This window comes from Anser brachyrhynchus, assembly GCF_964034855.1.
Source record: "Anser brachyrhynchus genome assembly, chromosome: 3".
Taxonomy (NCBI): domain Eukaryota; kingdom Metazoa; phylum Chordata; class Aves; order Anseriformes; family Anatidae; genus Anser; species Anser brachyrhynchus.
The window spans coordinates 42604909-42629639 of NC_137696.1; the positions used below are offsets into that span (position 1 = coordinate 42604909).

The following is a 24731-nucleotide window of genomic DNA, read 5'->3' on the forward strand; positions in this document are numbered from 1 at the left end:
GCTCAACAATAAGATATAGAAATCTCTCATTTTCATTCTCTCTCTTTGCATGAAAGGGTGACTAGCAAGCTAGTTGTCATGATAGAAGGGTGTGGATGCTACTTCAGTGCTTTTTGGAGTGGTGGAAATAAACTTCTCCAGTATGATGAAGTGCATCAAAGGCGATCTTTTTCAGCTTCAGGAAATACATATATATATATATATATATAAAATATTATTTGTATGTGTGTTTGTTATGCAGTCATATATGTTGTTGTAGCATCGAAGCACATACAAGTCCTAGTCATGAGCCAAGCACCACAGAAGTGGGATTTCTACCCATACAGAACAAAAAGTCAGTTCCTGCTCCAAAATACTAAAATTCCAAATATAAAACAAGGGACAGCAGATGGATGCAAACAGATGGGGGGAGTATGAGAAAACAATGAGACAGTATTAGCCTGTAGTACAGGCAGTGGTCTCAGCACATCAACAACTAATCCATTGTCAAGGTTAGATTTTTTTTGTCTCTTTTCTGTTCTCCCTCCCTCCTTCCTCTTTTTAAGACATCATGGTGAAGGAGAGTTTTAAGGAGGATTTAAAGGAGAACAGTACAGCAAACAGAGAGAAATTAGGAATGCTTTTGAGGAATGGTGTTGAAACTGGAACAGTGGGAGGAGGATGGATGGCAGGAACGATCGTTTGGATACTGAATAAAGAGTGATAAAGAGGATGAGATTAAGCTGTGGGGATAGTCCATGTTGAAAAGTTACCACTGTCTGACGTGCTAGAGCTGTGTAGGAAATGAGGAATGTGAAGAGAAGAATGATGTGATCAAAGGGACAATGGAGAAAAATCATCTGTGGATTTTTTTATTTTTATTTTTTTATAATCAGTTTGGGTATGACATTTTTAGGGGAAAACTGCATTTGTTGAGACCAAGGAAAGGATATTATGTCGTTCACATATATCTCTGTGTGACCAAACTTATCTTTATGGGTAATATAGCACATAAACAAAATGTAGTGAGAAAAGAGGATACCAAGGACAGAGCCTTATGGAAAGCATCAGAGAAGAAGCGTTACCCTAGGGAGTAGATAAACAGCTGAGAGAGTCAGGAGAGGAACAAGCTGAGGGAAAGTGTGTGTATACACATATATTTGTGTGTATATATATATATATATAAAATCAGGGCTTTTCATACGTATATGAGCAAAAACATGTTTATCTGTGTCAATGTTATGAAAACAGTACATTAGTTCAGCTACTTGTCTAACATAAAAGGTCATTAGAGAAAACTGAGTATTCTGAGCACAAAGAGAGTAACAATAATGAAAAAGTAATTGTAAGCAATGTGTTTCTACATGAGAAAGAAAGCATTGGAGTAGCAACTGAATAGGCAAATGTTGGGACAGTGAGGTGTATGTCTTCTGAAGGAAAGACCCAGAGAAGAATAAGAAATTAAGGATTCAATTATAATCCAAATATATAGATATCTGTTTATAGCTATCAGTCTATATATGGAAAAAATGCATTTATTCTACACAATGAAATCAGTGGTCCAGTACTATTTCTTTTATATCATATGATAATTATAGGAAGTTCTCTTTTGTGCTAAAACTCAGTCTGCATTAGAAATATTTTCTCAAATATGCAACCTTCTGTTCATTTTTTAGTGCATTTTTTTATGGCTGCTTTTATGTTTAACATTCTTGTCTAGCCATATCAACAAATTCTGCTGAAGTTGAAAACTTCCATATATGAAATAATAATATGGTATTAGTGTTGTTTCTATTTTTGTTTGTTTGTTTATTGTTTTTTATGCTGTGGGAGTGCATTTAGGAAAAGAACACTGGTGATTATATGGTTAAAGTTATAGAATTCAAACTTTAAACTTTTTAATAAAATCTGAACAGATGATCTGTGCTTTTTTTTTTGGAACTGGCAGGTTTCAGGCCCTCTAATTGGCTTCCCAGCTTTGCAGAGTAATTACAGCTTCAAGCAAACTTTGTCATCTGTGGTTCAGAATGGTGTAAAGTAAACAGAACGTTTTGAAATACAGTTTGTAGTTAGAGTTGCTCAGGAGAGTTTAACTAGCATAACTATTTAATTTAGATAGTAGCATTTATTTGAAAAAGTGTAACATTTTAGAGTTGTCACACTGTTTGTGGGTATGGAGATGAAAGTTAACCTCTGGTATGTACCTTACTTTTTTTTTTTAATTTATTAAGGGAAAAAAAAAAAAAGCTCGATAATTGAGAAATATCCACTGCATTTTTTCATACTGGTTCTATTTCATTTTTCCATTTTTTAGATAGATCTGAAAATGGTCAAGCAAGTACCACAGACTTGCTGGAACTGAATTGTCAGTTTCTGTTACGGATTTTGTATTTTGCTGCTTTGAACAAGTGTTCTCCCTCAAGGTTTTTTATCTCCTCTAATATTAAAGGGGAAAATTTTCATGACCGATGTTTAATCCTAGCAAGACAGAACGCTTTAGGATTAAAATGTGTAATTCCAAGTTGTAGATGGCTAGCATACAAGAACACAAAGTTGAGTCTGTCTGTTTACTGGCTTACTCATCTTTTTGAATGATAATTTAGAGTTCCAACTGTTTTGAGTTGAGATTCAGCCCTTTAATTACATATGTTTATGTATAGTAGCAAACTTGAAGACATTATGGTAGAGTGTTCTCTCCTCTTGGTAATGACCCAACTATCACTCGAGCTTTCCGAGCCAGCTTTCAGTAGCCAGTTTCACTCATTCTTCTGTGCTTTTGTAGTTTCCAAACTATTCTCTCTGTCTAAAACTATTACAGTTTTTCCAGTAATTAGTAGAAAAATATTTTGGTAATTAGCAGTAACTGTGTATTAGAGTACTTATTCATCTTAATAGATTTTTTTTTTCTAGCTGTAGGTGCAAGACATCCACAAAAGTTTTTATTCATGTTGCAGTCATGATAGGAATGTTGTTTATCCCATACGTTTGTATACAGCAGCATGTGAAGCATGTGGGTGACTAAATATCAGCAGACTTCAGTTACTTTTATGTACTTCAGAAGGATGGGTAGCACACAACTTTAAGAAATACGTTGTTCTTCCACTTCTTTCTGAAATTCTTTGTGTCAGAGAGTAAGGACATGAACATATTCAATTTTAACCATATACAAGGAAATTACATCTTCAGCCAATTTTAATAGAATATATATATTAAAAAAACAAAAACAAAAACAAACAAAAAAACCCACAACACTTGGGTAAGGTTTCCTGGATTTTATTTTTCAATAGCTTTCAATTGTAATGAAATGGTTTTTTGTTTGTTTGTATATTTTCAGTGCCTTTTTCAATTGCCACAGCATTTTTTTTATTATATTTAATTGATTATGTCGATCATTTATAATTAAAACCTGAGAGAGTTAAGTACTCTTTGCTAGTTACAGAGCTCAGTATATTCATCTATAGCTAAAATGAGTGTTTTGTTCTTGTTAATAAAGCATATCACTTTGAGGACTGTCTGAAAAAATAATATGTAGTACCAATAATACATGTATATATTAGATACAGATTTACATGCGTATACGTACAAGTATATATCAATAATATATTCATTATATATAGTATACTTTGTAAGTAGGTAAAGACCATATTACATATAGCATTTGGACATAGGCAAGTTTAATTCCACTTGTCCCTATTTTTGAGTGTTTGAGTTGGCAAACTTAAATTAATGCTATTTTAATTTATGCATTTTTGTATGTATTTGCAATCAGCAAATGAATGGTGAAATTCAAAATCTTTGGCTCGATTCGAAGCACCGAGGAGGATGTGCTTTAATTGTACAGAATTTTCTGCAAGTTTGACTCTGTATCTTTTTGCCTTCAGATTGCACTAACATAGTCATCTCTCTTTTCTGTACCTGGCAGCTTCTTTTACCTTCCTTCCTACCTCCTAAGCTAGCTCATTTGTATTATCACTTTATGGTCTCTTGGCTAACTCCCACTTGTAGTTCCCTCTTGCAGTCTCCCCATTTTAGCTGCAATTTAATGCTGCTCTTCTGAGTGAGCCTTATTTTATCCCCCTAGTTTTTCTTTCCCACACAGGTTCCAGTCTTTTTCCTGTCCATTTACATTCTTCTGCCTTTGTTCCTTGTTTTTTTTTTTTTTTCTTTTGTTCCTGACGTCTCTTCTTTCACTTGCTGTATGATATCATTCCATATTGGATTTTGCCTCAACCAGGTTGCTTCTTTATCATACTGTCTGAGGATAGCAAGAGTTGTTATGAACATAAAGCTTTCCATTTAGCAGGTGTAGAGGTAGGAGATAGCTGTAGCCTCTGTATTATATTCAATGCATAGATTTGTAAGAATTTTGTACTTTAGTAAGTTTTTTTTTTTTTTTTTTAAACCAATCACCCTCCCCTCAATTTCCCCTGCACTCCTCTCTCTCCTGCAGGTAGTATGGCCAGATGTGTCATATTTTCATGGGAATACTGGAATGATATCAATGGTCTTGGTTTGCCAAATTTTAAGTCTCATCTCCAAAAAGTAGTGTTTTCCAGCAGTGTGCAGCTTTAAGCAGACACCCAGCAAAGAAAGTTTCAACCTACGTGATTGAAGTGTGATAGGATTAAAGATGAGAGGATGGTTTTGGTAGGGGTAAGATCAGGTGATCTTAGAACAAGCAATGCTTGCAGTCTCGTCTGTTATAAAATTAGCCCCATGCGTTCTTCAAAGCTACAACTGAGGAAGTTAACAAACAAATAGCCTGTTACCCCTATGTTAACTATCCTTGTGATTGTAACTTGGACTTCAGCTGTATGCCTGAAGAAAGGGATTTCTTTGCTCTCATAATACTTGCACTCAGCTACAAGCCTAACTATATATCCTAAGCAGCACTTCATCATGTTCCCTAAGTTCCCTTCATCTGCTTCTGTTCTCCATGTTTCTCTTCCAGCTTTTGTGTTAAGTTCCCTCTTCCTGTATCCATCCTCCTTTAGCACTTTCCTCTAAATGCTGAGGATAGCCATCAGCCCAACCAAGACCTAGCAGAGTGTATAAAAGCAGTGAGATTGGATTACTGTTTCTCTTTTGAGTCTACATAGTATATGCAGGTTTGCTAAATCTAGTGTCATCTCCTTGAACAGCGACCAGTCTGCCTTACGTAAGTTATAGATGTATGGAGAATACATAGGTTTATGCATCAAGGAATACACACCTGCATAGTACAGTGTTTACTTTTTTCTTCTTCTGTTTCTTCTACATGTGTCCATCAAGCTTCTGAGGCATTCTGCTGATCTGCAGAAAAAAAAAAATCCTATCGACAGACCTGTCCACTTCTGCCCTTGACCAATTTTTCAAAAACACCATGTCAGCCTGCACAACAGTTCTTAAATCTGGGCTTCCTCACAGAGAACCCCTGAACATCAATACTTTAATGCCTGTATTAAGGATTAAGTACAAATGTACTGTATGCCAGTACAAGTAAGTCTGATGACATTTGCTGTAGCTTTATAACAGAGACAGAGGCCATTTCTCAGATAATGGGTCCCAAAACATGTAGGTCTTCAGGCATACAAATTAATGCCTTGGACAAAGGCATTAAGCTTGTTATAAACTAGTAAAATGAAAGAGAATTGCTTTAATGTATTTTCAGTATGGAGCTGCACTTCAGAAGGTCAGCTATGAGTATGCAGCTTGTACAATTAACACTAGCAACAGGAATAAGAGAGAAAGGAAAAGCAGGCTAGAGGGTACTGAAATGTGTTGAGTGTTTAGAAATTTGCTTGGTCTGATGCGGTTCCTTGGAGAATATTTAAAATGCTTTCCTGTAAAATTGTGGATGACAGCTGAGGTGTCAGGACACTGAATTTGTGTGTGGGGAAAAAGTCAGCCAATGTAATATATACTTCAATGAAAGAATAGCCCGCCTTGCAAAGTGGTACATGTCATATAACATGACTTTTGTGAAATGCCAGCGTTAACTTGAACAAATAAAATGTAATTCACCAAGAGTAAGTGCAAGGTTTTATGCAGGATTTTTATATTATGCAAGGTTTTTAAAGAATTCAACTCCATCGGTGAAAGGTGCAGGCCAGCTGGTAGGTGGTAGCTCTAAAACAAAATTTACAGTGGATTGTAAACAGGAATTCTGTTGCCATATTTATTGTTGATCAATTTGTGTACTTGATCAATGACTTGCGATCACACATTTGATCTGGATCAGGTTTGAACAAATGATAGCATTCTTGTTGAATTACCGGAACATGAGATGTGATGTTCATGTCAGTTTTGTGGTGGCTGCAAAAAAACAAGTCATACTTTTGACAGAGTAACCTTGTCCTCACAAAACAAACAAACAAAAAAAACCAACAAAAGTTTAAATATATTTGCATGAATAAAGAGTTCTAGTAAGTCAGTGTTTTGCATCACGCAAGTGTAACGTTTTTAGTATAGTATGCTGTATTATAAAATCTAGCATACAGTCTCATTGAACCATTGCCTGAATCAACAGTGTTGTGCTCTTGTGACAGAGGAATGGTGGATAGTCTACTGTATGTCTAGATTTGAGTGACAAGAAAGATCTTGGATCTGAATGCACAACCTGTGAGGGTAGACTCGTTGAACTGATGTAGGCCTGAGAAGACTGAAGAGAGATAAAATAGTCTTCAGATGTCTAAAAGGGGTAGCTGCTAAAATAAATAAACTGCTCATTAGGGCAAGAAACAATATGCTTAAATTATTGGAGCAGTTGCATGAAATGCTAGGAAAAGTCTTCTAGCTATAAAAATAATTAATTTCCTTATAGCTGGATGAAATATTTGCTTACAGAGGTTTTGAAATTACTACTTTGGGGAATTGTAGAAAGAGTTTAGAGAAGCAGGAGAAGTAGCCTAGGTGGACCTGATTCTGCCTAGGGGCACTAAGAAAAACTAGATGACTTCCTGGAGCAGCCCCACTGGGTGTGTGTTGGGGGTAATCCTGTCTAATGATCAGACTGGTTTCAGCATCTGAATTTTCCCAGATGTTTTATGATAAATCTAATCCTGAGTTGATGGTAGCCTGAGTTATTGCAGCATGATTACCGTTGAAGGAAAAACGTCATATTCCTCCTGCCAGGTACAGATGGAAAAATGTGCCTTTGGCTACTGCTGTTACCTTGGCATACTGGAGCAATCTGGGATCTAATATTCTTCTTACCCTCAGAACAGACCTAGTTTGCAAATGGAGATCACTCTCTTTATATGGGGAGCAGAACAAGTTTCATCAATTCCTCTGACTGATTTCTTCACCTTATGATCATTGCCTTCTACCTTTTGTTCAAGCCCATGGTTATACTGGCATTCTGTATTTCCACTATGTGCTGGATAGGTATACGTAACCTATAAGTATTTTATCAAAGTAATTGTATGTGCTCTTCTTCACCCATTGACTGGTAATGTATAAAGGAGGAAATGTCATGTATTTCTCTAGAATGTCAGCTAATGAAAACAGAGCGACCAAAGCCAAACACATTCATTATCAGATGTCTTCAGTGGACCACTGTCATAGAGAGGACGTTCCATGTAGACACTCCGGAGGAACGGTGAGAGTTTTATTTTTGTTCTGCTTTCTGTGCTCGTTATGTACAAGTCTCAGCTGGGATTGCTCAGTAATCAGAATGGGGAATTGTGACATTCTGGGCACTTCTGAACAGTTATTTGAAGATTTTATGTCAGCTTCTGTAAAGTATGATCCAAGCTCATAGCTAGTGTAAAAACTGCCTGCAACTAGGTGGGATGAGTATGTTCAAATAAGCCAAAACTATGTCATGATATGTCTCTGAAGTGTGAAATTTTGAACAATAGATGCCTGCTTTGAAGTATTTTCCAGCCTTGCTGTCTTAGATTTTGCTTTTACTCCTCCTAATGTGCTCCTTTTTTTGGCACAGAAAGCAGTATGTTTGTTATAATTTATGTTGCTTATTAGCTTTTATTCTTTCAGTAACACAAACACACTCTTAAGAATTAACTTTTTTAAGACACCAGAAGCCTATAGAAGATAGGACGATGTGCCTTGCTGAAATATTCTTTACTGTATCTCTGGTTAGACCCACTGTGTCTTCCCATTGTCCTGTTGAGACCAATACTATGATTTGGCTTCATTCTTACTGTTTATATCAATAAGTAAACAATGATTTTGCTTTTTGCACTGTTTCCTCTTTTATTAGTATATTCACTTAGAGCTTTTCAATTCTACCATGATACTGTTTTTCCACCATATCTTCCTTCTGTGTATGCAGCACTGTACCTCCTGCTGCATTCCGTAACACCACCAGACTCCTCCTGCATCCCTTGGCTGAGCAAAAAGCAGCAGATACTGCACTTGGTGTGGGGCTGTGGTGTGCGGATTGGCCTGCTGCTAGGTCTGTGCTGGCCAGCCAGCATGCCAAGTAGCCAGGGGCTCAGCTGCCCCTGCTTTTCCGTCAGTGGAAACCCTCATCTGGGCCTGCGCCTTCCATGCAGCTGCTGGTTTTCATGATGCTTGTTGGAATTTAATTTTCTTTGAGGACCTCGGATTCTCAGGGGCATGTGAAATTGGCCAATAAGTTCAGTTTTAAGAGGAGACAGACAAAGAGTTGAACACACGGTGTAGATTAATAAAACTTAGTTATTTTCTCATGGTGAGGGGGAACACCAAAAACACTCTTAAAGTAGCAGATTATTATCATACAGTATCAGATAGGATATGACATACTATGCCCTGATCTGTATTATACCTGTAGCAAGAGTTTTCAAGCTTTCAGTATTAAAGTATTGGCAAAATTAGATGCTGTTAATTCTTGAAATAAACTGTGCAGTGATTCTTTTTTATGCTGATTAATTTCACCTTTTCTATTATGCAGAAATTGAAACAAATAATTTATATGAGTCTTCTGTTGTGTAACATGAAAATTGCACAATGAAGCAATGTTGCATGAGAAAAACATTATATACAATTTATTTGGATCAATTTTATAAGTTTCTAATATGGTTGTCGGCCTGTTCATGATAGGGAAGAATGGACAGAAGCAATCCAGGCTGTAGCAGACAGACTTCAGAGGCAAGAAGAGGAGAGGATGAACTGTAGCCCAACTTCACAGATAGACAATATAGGAGAAGAGGAGATGGACGCTTCAACAACCCATCATAAAAGAAAGGTAATAACCTTCAAAAATATCTAATAAGACTAATATGTAAGTAACTTCTGCAGAATGGTCTACTTGGTATAACAATATACAAGCAATAGTGTCTCTACATAAATTTCAGCATATTACAAGCATAAAAGTAAATACTTGTTTTAATTCAATGAAGCTGTACTGCTCTAGTTTTATTTATTTGTTATGCTGTCTGGTACAACAATTTTCAGACACAAAGTTCAACCATTCAGGCAGATGTTAGCATTCTGCTTGTTGTTTGAATATTATTTTTGTCTTTCCCTTTTCATTTGTTTACTTTTTTAGAAATACAGAAATACAATATTTTCTTTAGACAAGTAGATTTGCCCCCTTTCTCATGCAAATAATACCCAGTACAAATTAGATGATTTGCATGAGAAAAGCTAGCAGGATTTGGCTTTTAATGACCTTGTTTTTGCTGTCTGGGAAAATAACTCTGCTTTTATTTTCAGTGACATACAAGAAAATAATATTTTACTTTTTGCTATCCTCCGCAGCTTCTGCTGTAAGTAGGAATATACACATAGCTGGCTACAACATACTTGTAGGTGTACCTCCAGAGTTAACAGGATAAACACACAACTAAATGTATGTTTAAAAGATAGTGTTACACAAAATTTGTTATTATTTTGTGTTTCCATTTTGTCTTGTGTTTTTGGAAGTACAGACTGCTCTTGAAGAATAATGAGGGATTCAAATGGATGTTTCTCGTTTACTACATGGGATTGACATGGCTCAAGAAATGCATTGAAATCGCAGGAGAAATAATAACCTGTTTCTATAGGACTGGCTTCATTCTTTCTAGCTAGAAAATGAAAGCTGTAGAAAATTAAGTGGAAGTCTGCAGACAGTGCATAATAGTCTTACAGCTAGTGTAACTGAATGTCTTTGAATGACGAACAGTGAAAAGGAATATTGAACATATGCCTTTACTCATAGAACATGTTTTAATCTTTGCACTATACGAAGCAAGAATTATAGAAAAATCAGTGGCTGACAAGTAAACTATATCCTTATGAATATAACAAAGGTGTGACAGGAAATCTTAGTTCTATCATGTCCTAACTTTTGATAACTTGAGTTTGCAATACAAGCATAGTACTTTTATGTAGTTTCATTGTATGTAATCTTCTAGGCTTTCTTTACTAAACAAAAATGTAAAAGCTAATTATGTACAGGTGTAACAATACTCTCATCATACATTATCAGGTTGGAGAGGTTGGCATTGACCTTTTAGCCTTGCAGCACAGAGGTTTAGTGATTGTGTTCCAGGGTGAAATACGATAAGTGACAGCAAGACAGAGGCTGTGTTCAAGATGTGTCAGTCTTCCTAAGAGGCTGTGTGATTATGTGGAAGGGATTTGGGTTTGCTCTATTAAAGATCTGACCACTATTCCAAGCTTGTGTATCCCCTTAGTGGAATACAAAAACACTGCATAAAAACAAGCGTTTTCAAGGTGTCAAAATAAATGCTGTCTAATATAAGTTGTTTATCTGAAACGTATGCTTTCCTTGTTCACAGTTCAGTGCATTTTCCAGTACAACAAAAGGGTTTGTGAGAATAGGAGTAGGAGGAAGATAGTTTTGTTTCTGTCTTGCAGCTTATGCTCTAAGAAATGCTGAAGAAAGATACTGGGACAGTACATGTGCAGTGCTACAGAATATTTAATGGATTTGGCAACAAGCCAAAAGCAAACTCTACAAATCAAACCTGAAATGAAAAATGATGATATTCAATACCTAATAATAGATCAGAATGAAGTCTGCGTAGCCAGTGAAGAGCACACTGATAACACCAAGGAATTTCATTTGCTAAAACTCAAAATCATAGATTTCTGACTGTTGGGAGACTTTAGCAAAAGGTGCTCAGAAGTTTTTGGAATAAAAAGTACTGAGAGACCATAATAAAGGGAGTTGTTACTCCATGTTAATAGAAATTATGAAAAACATTTCTTTGTGGAACTGTTTCTGAAAAGCTTCTGTTCAAGCATTTGTAGTTGTTAACATAATCTGAACCATTTCAGTTATAACTCCTAAATGCATTTTTATTGCCTTTTCTTGTACTGGATTTCTTGTAATTTCAGGGATTGTTTGCTCATTGTGTCCTATAAGCTTGTTTTGTCACCTGATATTACATCTACGCCCAGCGAATTTTGCTTGTGCGTGTACCAGATGGTATACATATGAGTAGAAGAGCATAATCAGATTAAGAAACAAGACAGAGAGGAGTGGGCCTGTTCTTCTCTCTAAAAAAGTAGCAAAAGGTTTCCAAAGAAAACAGTCTTTAGGATATGGAACATGATTGGAACAGACATGACAGCAACATCCCTGGCCAGATTAGCTGGAAGAAACAGAGACACTTTTACACTTTTCAATTTTGATAATGGTGTCAATATGCCACTTAAGTTCTACAGTAATAGCATCACTAAAATTTCAAATACTAGAAGTTGTTAGCAAACTGCTGCTTTTATTCATTGCTGGGCTATTCTTTGTAAGTAGAGTTTCTTCCTGATGATGTCGGATGAAAACTCCTAGTGGTATATTGTTTGTGCATAACAGGAATTTTTAAAAAGTAGTTCCTTGGTAGGAATTTCAATACCTCTATTAAACTGTATTCTTTTGAACAGATCCATAGCAGGAATAAATAGGCTTTAGAGAAGGCTGACCATTTTATGGTTCTTTGGTTAGTTTCCTGTAGCTTCACTGGTTTTTATTTGTATGCAAATTTGTTTTTCAGGGTGCAGTGTGAGTAAAGAATGGATTTTTCAGATAAACCAAAAGTAATGTAATGAGGAAAAAAAGAAATCACTCCTCAGAGTTCAGCAGGAATAAAGAATTGAGAAAATTATCAAGGAAACAGCAATCAATCTTATGGAAGCCTCCAAACTTGCTTACCAACATCCCTCAGGTTTAGGAAGTATTTCAAATTTTCCACCAGTTTTCAGTACACCCTTAGCTATGGCATCTGTGTTTTTATCTCCCAAGGTCTTGTGTTCTTTGGCAGACTTTTTGAGTTACCCTGCACTGCGTATCATCTCTAAGCCTTCTGCTAAGATTCTAAAGAATAAGAGCATCAGGAGACTTTATTCTTAGAACTAGCACTACTGCCATAACCTTCTGTTAAGCCACGGCTTAAAATCTTGCAAAACTATTACTTTCCTCTTTCAAATCTACATATTTTAAAAATTTGTTTGCTCTGAGCTTGCAACTAGATTCATGACTGCTTTGGTGAACATTATGTAAGCAAATTTTGGACGAATGAGTCTTTCAATTTGACTGGCTTGCTGCCCTTAGCATCGAGCCCATGTCTGTGATCAGTTGAGCCAAGATCCTCCCTCCGCATGTGGGCAAAGGGCTGCTTTGATGAGCTGGCTTTGTTCAGGCTCTGATGGTCTCTCTCTAAATCCAGCCTCTCAAGGAAGATCAGAAGTATGGGAAAAAGTTGCCTTTTATGCTGTTTATGGTCCCATAGATTTTTAACTATTAGAAGTGATGACCTTTTACGGTCGCTAAGTATTCTTTATCAGTAGAGCTGTTGGCCTTTCTTTGTGAGGGAATTTGATAGCTTTATGAATGAAAATAGGGAAGATTCTGCCCATCTTCTACATAAATTGTGTGTTAAATGCATTTTGTGTGTGTGTGTGTGTGTGATTTTTGTCATTTTTCACTGCTTTAGCACAAAGGCAGTTTCTTTGTGTGTTTTTGCTTGATCGTTGTCATAGAATTATCAGAGTAGATATCCTGACTTTCCAAAATACTGACTGCGGTATTTGAGAAGTCTCTTTAGTTGATGAAGTAGCAGTTGCAACTGTAGTGGTAGTAGTAGTAGTAGGGTACACTGTACAAACATTGTAATAGTGTTTGGATCACAACCTTACATATGTGTTGTACCAGTTAACAACAGTAAAAAGAATAATTTGAGAATGCTCTTTTACAAAGTAAGTTTCAGGAATTCCCAAACTAGGATGTGTGACCTTGAATGTATTTCTTTTGATTTGATAGAAGTAAAAAAATTTTTTTTTTTCTGGTGTGTGGGGTCTTATGACCAGTCAACAGTGGATTTCCATTGTGATCCGAGTTGAGCTTGTACAGAGAGGGACATAGTAAAGATAATAGATTTTTTTTAATGCATGTTTATGCATACTCATGCATGTACATGTGCATCAGACTTCTGTTTTTCCATAAATTGTAACTTTCCCATGTTAATTGTTGTAACTTGTTTTGTATCTTAGTCTTGGAATCCCAAGTGATGAATATGAGTGGAAATAGGTTTGGTGGAAAGGAAACAATCAGAACAAAAATTCTAGGTTACAGTGAAAACCCATCTACATTTTCTTTGTTTCTTACTTAATTCTCCTAATAGTCGCTTTGTATTTTGAGGTAGCTGAGAGGGATTTGTTCAGGCTAAATAATATTATTTTTAAAATTGTCAGTATAGTTGGAGATATGTAATATACAGAATGAAGGTTTATTGTGAAAGTCTATCTTGAAGAGGGTTAGATGAATTTGTTATTCAAACTCCCTTCTATCCAGCCTTTTTTAAAAACATATGTGCGATTTCCTTTACTTATCTCTGTATTTTCCAATACTTTCCTGTAAAAGATATTTTAATTCAAACAATAAGTACTTTGATTACATTTGCTACAAGATTACATTTGCTACAAGACTAGAAATAACTGTGTTCCTTCCATTTTGAAAATCACCAACCTCAGATTGATTGCAAGTGCCATTTTCTCAATATAGATAAAAAGCTACTACTAATTATTACTTACACTTGATATTCCTGTCGGTGATGGGAAGTAGCTTTTTAGATTGATGGTAGTGCTTTCTAATATAGACAGCATTTTCCTCTTGCATAAGGCACCCGCTTTCCACCAGCTCTCCATCACTTGCTGAATGTTTTATGACCTTGTGAAAATGTCCTGCATTTATATAACAGGTTATTTGTAGAGCTAAGAAAAATAATTTTATGAACAGGATCAAAGATTTAATAGGTTATGGTATTAAGGCAGTATATTATCGATTTAGAACAATTTGTTAAAGGATGGGAGCTTGTGACTGAAAAATGTTCACATATGCCAGTTCAAAACCAAAATCTGTGTGTCAATATTATTGTCTGTCCTCTAATAATTCTTGCTGTTTTACATTAACTACTCTTTGCATTGTTTATCAGGATTATAACAAGTTGTGTATATTTTCCTTTTCTCTACTAACCAAAGAAGAAAGCTCAAAATTATTTAAAGTTTGAGTTTGCAGGAATATGACTGGAGACAGAATAAATGGAAGAAAAATTTAGAACCCTGATAAACAAAAGGCTAATATGTTGAAAGGATGCTAGTGCCATAGAAAGCACTTTTAATTACTAGTTGAATCAGTATTTGGAATAAAAAGATCGTAAAATATTTCTAGAGAAGTAATTATTGTAGGTTTTGAGTAAGTATTAAAAAGAGATGCAATTGTAGCTGTATAACGTACTTTTCTTTAGCTTGAGCATTGTTTACGTTTTGGTTCTAAAGTCTGTGCATGATCCGAAATCCTAGAGTTTACTGTTAACAGCAGTTTCATTTTGACAGGAAAATGTTGCATAATTCTTTATTTTGTAACCACTGATATACAATGAATGAAATATGAGCTTCTTGTATTAATAATAAACCTATAGATGCATTAATAATAGACCTGCATTTGTACTTATCTATAATTTTCGCAGTTTTGTGCATCACTAGTTGTAGCACATTTTACTAGTTTTTGAAAAAGGTGATCATTTAAGGTGATCATTAAGTCTGTGGTCATAAACTTCAAGTTTACTTGCGTGGATTTGCTTTAGCTAAAAAGTATTAGTAAGTATTTTAGTATTATCTGAAAACCCTGTAACTCGTATTTTTCTCTGGGATAAAATTTTATTCTTCCTGATGTGAATTGTTTTTGGCAGCAAAACCAGACCCATCAGTGCAAAATGTTTGTGTGTTTATGTGTGAGCAGAGAATGAAATTCACCAAGGTTAGTTTGCTTAGCAGCTACCAAACTGACATTACATGGGAAAAAGATGTAATTCCTCCTGATTTAGCAAGACAATTGATATGTGGAAAGCATCTTTAATAAAGCTTTGCAACATCCAGCTATTCAGATGTTACCTGAACTAGTTTGTTGAAAAATTTTTAAAGCCAAAGAGCTTTTAAGCTGCAAGACAAAGACCTCCAAACTAGGGAATTACAGCACTAATGTGGTTGATGAAACTTGAGTTCTAACCTCTTTCTGAGCAGATTTCTAACTGACTCAGGGTGAGTGACTGCATAAATTATTTCCACAGTTTGTTGGCAGGACTGGAACACAGCAACTTCAGATCCACGATAACAGTCTCAGCACTTAAATTTAAAGGAATAAATGATTTTAGAAGTAAATTTTGCCCTCTATTCTTTCTCACGGGAGCAAATGTATTTTGCTGCCAGTATTTCTGACTGCATACCTGGGAATATGCCCAATAACTCTACGCTACTAGGATGCGTATGGGATACACAGACACTTTTAGAGGTGTTTCTAGTAGGAATAAGGAAAGCACTATCTCTGTTTTGTAAGATGCAAGTAGAAGTTTATCTAGAATGCCATTATTCAAGAAAGCTGCCTGAAACCGCAACTGGTGTAAGAAAGGGACAGTAGGAAGGTGAAAAGAAAGGCAAGATCTTTTCTTTTCCTTGTACATAACAGAATTAAATAGATTTAGCTTAGTGAAACTGAAACTCAGAGAGAATATAATTACTATTTATAAATGTTTGGAGGTGTATTAGTAAGAAAGAAGGGGAGAGTTGTTGATGCTACAGGACAGTCAATAAAAAGAAGAGTTGAATACATGTGCAGATTGTAGAAAGAAGTTCCAGACTGTGAGACTGTGAGTGTCTGGAATAGGCTTCCCATTGGAACAGTGTAGAAAAATCAGGAAGAATCATGAGTAATCTATACTTAAATGATGCTTAATGCATTTATGACAGGGGTTGTGATGCAATCATCTATGACAGCAGAGGCCCTCTTTTCAAGTTGGAATCCTGCCTGGTATTCCCATCAGTAGTAGCACTAGAGCTAGAAAGTGCTATTCAAAGTATGTATTTTGTGCATTTGCTTCCAAAATAAAATGTCAATTTGATTGTGCCTTTAATTAATAATCCTTTGTGAAGAACAGGGCTTCCTTCGGAGAATCAGCCGAAGCACTCTTATGTAGCTTCTGGAATGGTTAGCAAAATTAGAATTTCCTTTCCTTAGAGAAGATGGGTGTTTAGTCAGCAATAAGGCTTATGGAGTTCAAAGATAATCACATGAGCAGTAAAAGAAACAAGTCTAGGGTCCACATTTATCTGCTTCTCAACCACATACTTCTGGCAAAGTTATTTTGGGAAGGTGACTCCTCTTCCTTTTTTTGTATATCTCCTACCTATTTAGATGTCTATTTGAGGTGTAGCCAACGATATTCCTATGGAATATACAACATTTCTGATACTCATGAAGATAAAATTTTCACTTTTTACCTAGGTGGCTGTTGTAGATATATCCTGTCCATAAGCAAAGTGAACAAATGAAGCTTGATGAGAAAAGATGTTAGAATTAGAATAACTCTGTTGAGACTACCTTTCTACTACAGCCAAGTAAGAGTGAGAAATACATGCTTGCCCAGGAGCAACCCTGCAGTATGTGGGTTGTGTTGTCTTTCAGAGCTTTTAGCTACTTTCCTCAATGCTCCTGGGTACCTTAACTGGCTCTGTGTGCTTGTGCAGTGCTGCACCCAAGCCAGTAACACAGTAGGCTGAAAAAAGCGTTATGGAAACCACTGCGATTTGGCCCTGAGTTGGCCAAATAAACTGTATTGTCAATCCAAGACAACCCTGTACAGAGCTACTCTGCAGTTGCTGCATTACGCTTCCCAAATGGACTCAAATTGTCTGTTGGTGGAACCAGCTCTTGGATGCCTGTGGCTGTAGTATGTTTACTCTGCAAAACTCAGGCAATACTAGACGCTTGAAAATTCACTATAACGGAATCACATGAAAGATTAAAATTTGACACTTCCTCCTTTTTGGAGCCATATTTATTAATGTAAAACCCACGTAATAGTAATCTGTACTCAGAGTTTTAAAAGTCAACCTTCATGCAAAGATCACTGTATACTCTTACTGGTAGAATATTGCAGCAAGGGTTATGTATATTTCAAAAAAGCCAGTAGTGCAGTGGCTGGTGTTATGAAAAGCCTGATGAAATGCTGCATTATTGTGGTAGTACAGGAGTTGATGAGCTTTCTTAGAATTGGAGAATTCATGAAATGCTGGTATAGAATAAGGTCTTGTTTTATATGTGATTTCTAAAAATAAGTGTGTGTGTGTGCGTGTGGTATATTGTGCAGTATTTGACTTTAGGGAACCGTAATAATAGTAGTGATCAATACATCTTAATGGCTTAAGGATATAGCTATTATGAGATTAATCATAGAAGTGTACCTATTTTTGTAAACTGGTCTTATTATATTGGTAATACCATTTGGTTATATGCGGAAACATTTTTGTATATATTGGAACTGCATAACATAAGTCTTGGTAATCCTTGTTCTTTGCTCCTTGTAGACAATGAATGATTTTGACTATTTAAAACTACTGGGCAAAGGAACATTTGGCAAAGTTATCCTGGTCCGAGAGAAGGCTAGTGGGAAATACTATGCTATGAAGATTTTGAAAAAAGAAGTTATTATTGCAAAGGTAAGGAAGGTTATAGTTTTAATATTATGTCAGTTTTTGAATGGAATAATCAACATCCAATACATAAGGTGTATTTGATTTTTGATGGTAAATAAGTTTGACAGAAATATATGTGCAAAGAAAATGAGTGAAATATATTTAGGTGTACAGATTTTGTATGCCTTTTTCCACTCTCCTATAACCTAGAGTGTGCAAAGGCACTGAGATAATTCACTGTGCAGGAAAATAATGTGATCAAAGCTTAAAACAAGAAAAAGAGCATTGTAGGGTATATTGTACACCTAAACATTTTCTAAGTGATCTGCAAGTTTATTCAGATAAATACAGTTAATTTAATGGGCCTATGCTCTATTTTTGCTGTGTTAGATAAGAAAGCTGTGCATGGGAATAACAATTTTATTGTTTCAGTTTTTGAGGAAAAAGAGAAGTCTGAAGCTGATGTCTGAAAAAATTATTTAACTGGAATTGTCCAGTTGCTTACACTTGATTAGTGTAGCATTGTTAGCTCTTGTGGTTGGTTATAATTTTACTCAGTTTAAACTTGAAGATCGTGTACTCTGAGCTCTGTTTCTTGAAGTTCTAGAGTTTTGAATCCTGTTTGCACAAAAAAACTTTAGAACAGGAATGCTACACACTGTTGTCATCATTATGCAATTAAAAATAATCCCAAGTAATAATTAAGGAGGTTTTTGAGGGATATGGACCTAATTGAAATTTTTTGAATGCTGGAGGCTAACAATACCGTTATTCCTAAAGACTGAATGTGAATGGCAACTACTATGTATTATATATATTTTATTTTAAAATATTCTTCATGTTTTTCCAATTTTTCTGTTGACCAATGGAAAGAGAGCTTACAGCATTCTTCAGGCTATCTCTATGTTCATTTGTCTGCCTCTCACTCACTTTCTAATAGCTTTTGAATGTGTTGATCATTCTTGATTAAATTTGATAGAGGAATAGAAACCTCAAAGGCGATTATGTTTCTTTGAGCTTCATGAAAACCAGCCCGTGTTGCTTTTTCATCAACTTGATTCTGATCTAAACATCATGATTCACTGGAAAATGGTAGATTCCTTTTTTGCCCCATGAGGGTGATAGCAGTTTAGATAGGTTGAAGATTTGCTCAAATTACACTTGATGAATAATGGGATTTCCAAAAATCAGTAAACGTTGTCTCAGTTTGTCTTCATTAACATGAATAGGGTCAATATCAAATTAATGTTGTGTGCATTTGGAAGCTTAATAAAATAATTAATGCTCAGTAGTAAGATTAGTGAGAAAGTGTAATTAATCCTTACCTTTTCCTTTAACAGTATTGAAAATTATACCAAAAAGTAAAAGTAAATTAGTTAAATAAGAATTAAAATAGATTTTTCATCACAGTGTAAAAAGTCTCTATAGTGGTATACTGCAATGCTACGTATGTCTGTATTAAAATTTTCCTCATAGATAAGCTCTTAAGTCTATCTCCACATCATTAACATAGGAGGGAAGCTTTTGAGCTTGACATTTCATAAAATTGAGCAGATACCTAAATAACTCACATTCATTTTTAAAAATATTTTTAATTTTGGCTTTTATAAAATGCATTTACAAATAATGTTCTGTTCTTCCTCCTTTTTAACCTGTAGTCTGAACCTGAGAATGAACTTTTTTTCCACATCACCAATTAAAAAAATATTGCAGACTAAATTAGATCACTGAAGATCAGAAACATCAGTGGCAAGTCTGTTCAATTTATTTTCATGTCACTGTTTATTACAAGACTGCCCATCAGATCCTAGATAAAGCGTTTTATTCAGTTTTCTTATATCATTGTTAATTTTTTTCTTACCTTTTCACTAACTCCTTCATTAATAGATAGGCTTCGTACTTCAAAGTGGCCATTTCTGTTGAAATCTGATGGTGTTAGAGTCATCGGTTGGGTGAAGACATTGAAGTTCCAGTTTTAGTAGTAAAGAGAAACTTTAACACAGACCTCCTTAGTAGTTTGGAATTTTGAATTCCTTCTTTTTCAGTAGTGATACAGAAATGTATTATCCTTTGCTTGGTAGAAGATATAGCTGTTACCTAGGTTGTCTTGGGTTGTGAACTAAATTGGGTACTTAAACTTTGCGGACGTACTGAGAAATTTTATGAAATTAATGGAGTAGAAAAAAATGTAGGAATAAAAATGTAAGTTGAAGTTTACATTGTGTTAAGATTTATTTTTGTCAGGCTAGAAACATCCACTTCAAGTCCTTTGGTTCTTAGGCTTTTTTCTGATGTCGCCTCCAGCCTTTCTCCTTTGCCTTCCTCAGTCTGAGCATCTAGAGTATGTCCTGGATGTGAAGCACAGAGCTGCAAGGTGCAAAATAAGGGTGCAGAAGTTTCAAGGCAGTGCTTTGAGGAACATATTCCTCTTAGACAGGGGCCCAAGATGAGTAATTTGGGAATTATTAGGAATATTCGTCTATTAAAGCAATGGCGAGGGGCTTAGAGGAGGTGGCTCCTCAAAGCACTCACTGCTGGTGCTCACAGCGGTAGCTGCTATGTCCTGTTCAAACTTTCATGTCTTTCTCAACAACACAAGACCCAGTCCATGCTCTGGCTCCAGCACCTTCTTAGCAGTTGCACCCTTCCTCCAGTTCCTCCACCCAGATGGAAATTGTTCATCAGATCAGTTCACAACTTTCAGGAAACACATCTGTATACTTAAGGGAGAGAGAGTGAAACTTTTTTTGTTTATTCATATATTTTAGTAAATACAGTGAATGGGTTTCGTGTCCCCCCCACACCCCAAAGGGAGAAATATCCACAAAGCAGAGGATGCAATTTATAAAGTTACTTCATATTGCCATTCTTCATATGGAAAACTTCTAAAGATATGCTGAAAAATCTTTAGACTTGCATTTTCCTTGAAGTGTTTTTTTGTTTTTCCTCCAGTATGTGGCTGTCTGTATTAGCTACACTCAACATTACGCTGTTATTCAGCTAAATGGCATCATAATTTATTACTGCTAATTCTGTTGTTGTTATTTTTTAACTTCTTATTTTGACAATTTTAAAAGTATAATTTAAAACTCCTGACATCTGTGTTTACTTTGGAGTTTAATAATACCTTATCTTCATAGCAGAGCCTGATAAGCACATACAGGACATTAATGTTATATTGGTAATATTTGTAGCAATATTAAAGTATGTTCTGACTAAATAAATTTACGTATGCAGAGTTATGACTGATGCTTGAGTCACCAGGTTAGTCTTTAGTTCAGTATAATACTCAGCTGATGCTTAACGCAACTGTAAATGTCAAAAACCAGCCTTGTGCTTCTCAGGCTTTTTAGGTCAGGACCCCAGCAGCCTGGGGAGAGGGGGATTCCCAACGTGTTACTCAAAGAGCAGCATAAAACAACCATATGTACATAATATGAATTTCCTAAATTTACTGTCCTCCTCCCTGTCCTCAGGAGCTGCACGAGCCCTCTTCTGTGCCATCCTCTCCTGCTCGCCCCGTGAGGCCTGTGCCTGTGCTGCCTGCAGGCCTGGTGGTGCTGGGCCATACCATGTCCCCAGGCTTTGCTCCCTCCCTGGGGGCTCCTTCCCACCTCTGGTGTGCCTCCTGCCTGGGGATGGGCATAGGTTCAAGGACGAGCGAGCTTCCCCAGGCACAAATACCTGCCGGGGCCAACTCAGTTTCTTTTCCCTTTGGAAGGTGCTTGTGGTAATCCCTGCCATTTAGGCTGAGGGATGGGAGAGCGTGTCTGTCTTGTTCGGAATTGCCCCATTTTCAAAACCTATCTGGGAATGAGTAATGGCATTTCCTGGATGTTTCTCATCTTGTTTGGAGGAGGTCTGCATCCCTGGGGAGGGAGAGTAGGCCCAGCCAGAGAAGCACGTCTCATGTGGCTTCTGTAGGATTGTGCAGAGGTTGAGCAGGGGTTTTGTATGGTCTCCCTTTAATTTTGGCTGAATGGTTTTAAACAAAAACAAACAAACACCTGAACAATGTTTAGAAAACAGAAAAATGTTCTGAGTGTTCTTACCATTAGGCTAAATTAGACTATATTCTACAGTTGCCTGTCAGCTACTAACTGTGTATGTTTCGTGCAAATTGATTCAACTTGTGTGTACATTGTTCAGATAATGCACATTGGAATGGCATTTTCTGATGACTACATTTTTAAAATATCAAAACAAATATCTTTTTTTTTTTTTGCACCGTGCAGCGGATATAAAGTTAAAGACTTCATTTTAAAGCAATAAAAAAAGAAGAAAAAGAAAAGAAATTCAAATATGCATAATTGCATGTTGCCAAACTTCAATTTACTTTAAAATGTATTCTCAAAAAATTAATTCCAAAATATGAATATATGAATATATGAAAAATATGAAAATACTTTTCATTTTTCCTGTAAAGCAAGCAGGTTCATTCATTTTCTAAATCTGTAATGTTGCTTTGTTTTTGGAAGCGTTGACTTTTTCCTTGTAGTTAATTAAGTAGGATTTTATATCTTACTTCAAGCCTGCTTCTTGTACTTTTTATTTCTCAGGATGAAGTGGCTCATACGCTTACAGAAAGCAGAGTATTGAAAAACACCAGACACCCTTTTTTAACAGTAAGTATGAGGAACTAGTTTTAAGTGCAATTAAGAACTTGTAACAGGTAATTTTCAATGACATGGACATTCCATTATGAACATAATTTATGAACAAAATTTTTTGAAGTCTTTCTCATGATGATTTATAAAGATGCAATAGCTGTCTGGTATTTACAATATCTCTTATGCATTTAACAGTTCAGAAATCAAGTTTTGTAAAGGTTAACTGCACAGAAAGCAAATTTAACTGTAGAATGGAACTGTTGAGGGATTTTTACGATTTTTGTATATGAATTCTTTTAATAACTCCTTTAAAAGTTAATTGATTTCACATAGTTGTCAAGGAAGTAATTTTTACAAAGAAAACTTCAAACTGTTAAGAATTCAATAAAATGATAAAATACATATTAGTTCAGCAAAAGCAACCCATGAAGCAAGCAAGCTTAAACACCGCTACTTCAATATCTGTGTCTTCATGTGGTTAATATTTAATAGAAATAAAATACTGAAGAGAAGATGAGAATTTTGATATTCTTGACAAATTATGATTAATAATTTTATTTTATAACAGACTTCCTTCTATGGAAGTAATTCTTACACTTCTCCTTTGATAATACATTAGAAAATCTTTAAATTGATTTCAAAATAAATAGCATGTTATTCTAAGATAGGGAAAAACTATATGTTTCTCTATTAAAAAAAATGAAAGCATGGCATGGAAGCTTCCTCATGTAGAAAAACATAAGCCCTTTAGAAAGGAAAGGATTGCATTTACATTGCTTGTATGCCAAAATACTCTTGGAAGTTCAGTCAATGAGATCTTCAAAAGTTTCTCGAATTAGAATGTAAAAGGTAACCAGGAATAGGTGTATTTTCACTGACGTCAAGCAAAAATGTCACTACAGTTGTATCTTTATATCTTTCTGATTTTATTAAACAAGTGTTTTAGAGGCATGTAGTATTTAAGTTATGTGAGCCTCCTTATGATTTTGTTCTACTGCATTTCTCTTTTAAGGCCAAACCTGCATCTGTAGATTTTCTTTTGTATCATTTTTTTTGTATCATTTTTTTTGTATCATTTTTCCTGACAAAATCAAATCGATTTTGAAAAGTCAAAAATTGTAATTGATGAAAACATTTGTTACAATTTAAAAATGATATGTAAACAATATATGCATTTTGGCACAAAAACACATGTTTTTAACATTACCTACTATGTGCAAATAGAAAGTCCTTGTTTTGGAATTGAAAGCAAGCAAAGATCACTTTATTTGGACGAAGAATGAAAGAACATGTACTCTCAATTGTGTAAATCAACATAATAAGATATTAAAATGATGAAAGTAGATGAATGGTACCATGTATGGCAGTAAGAAATGCAGTAGAAAATTTTGTAGTTTAATAGCTATTTAATATTTTATTATAAAAAGCATCCTGTTTTCATTTTCAGTGGGCATGTAACAGAGATGAGGGAAGACGTGAAGGTTTTTATGTTAATTCATATCATTATGTTAATTCATCTCAAGCTCCAGATAGGTTAATTAAAAGAGTAACTTCCTGAAAGTTCTCACCAAGTCAGAATTGTCTGCTTAAGAGGATAAAATTAAATTCTGTTACAGTTAAAATGCAAGAAATTGGGTTAATACAATATGATAATTGGTTTGCTTTTGCTGTTTTCTTTGCAAGTCCTTGAAATATTCCTTCCAGACAAAGGATCGTTTGTGTTTTGTGATGGAGTATGTTAACGGAGGAGAGGTAAGTTTAAAAAACACATTCTGCACTTGTGATGGTAGTGATGTCACTGGGCCACAATTTAAAGGGTGTAATTTTTTTTGCCTTTTTTGCTTTCTGGTATCTTTGAAGTAACTTTTTTTTTTTAAATTATTTTAGGAAAAAAAAGACTTTTTAAAATACCATCTCAAAAACACTTTCCATTCTTGAAAAATTAGACTGTTATATTTTGAAAGATAATTTCATGGGAGAGAAATAATTAGAAATACCTTTTTTATTTTATTTTATTTTGAATTATTATTTTTTTCTTCAGGTTCTGGCACAATATGGTTTTAATCCAGTGCAAACAAGCTAAAGTAGTTTAGTGGTCTTGCTTTTGTCGTAATGTGAAATATGCATACTTTTCTTTCCTATAGCCGTTGCAAGTACCCAGGAGAAATGAATGGGGTGTTCATCCTTTTCTTTACTTCTTTCCCCTTTGCTTGATATGCTCTATGGAAATTTAAACCTAAGTGC

At 35.3% G+C, this 24731-nt stretch overlaps 1 protein-coding gene across 4 annotated transcripts in view; it reads left to right on the forward strand.

The window, feature by feature from the left end:
• AKT3 (AKT serine/threonine kinase 3) overlaps nucleotides 1-24731 on the forward strand; it is a 156332-nt gene that overhangs the window by 84036 nt on the left and 47565 nt on the right. For all 4 annotated transcript variants that reach the window (XM_080586761.1, XM_080586762.1, XM_080586763.1 and 1 more), the window contains exons 4-8: nucleotides 7447-7558; nucleotides 9007-9151; nucleotides 17770-17901; nucleotides 22437-22502; nucleotides 24171-24239. In XM_080586761.1, the coding sequence (XP_080442887.1) occupies nucleotides 7447-7558; nucleotides 9007-9151; nucleotides 17770-17901; nucleotides 22437-22502; nucleotides 24171-24239 (524 nt within the window). The remainder of the gene's footprint in view (nucleotides 1-7446; nucleotides 7559-9006; nucleotides 9152-17769; nucleotides 17902-22436; nucleotides 22503-24170; nucleotides 24240-24731) is intronic.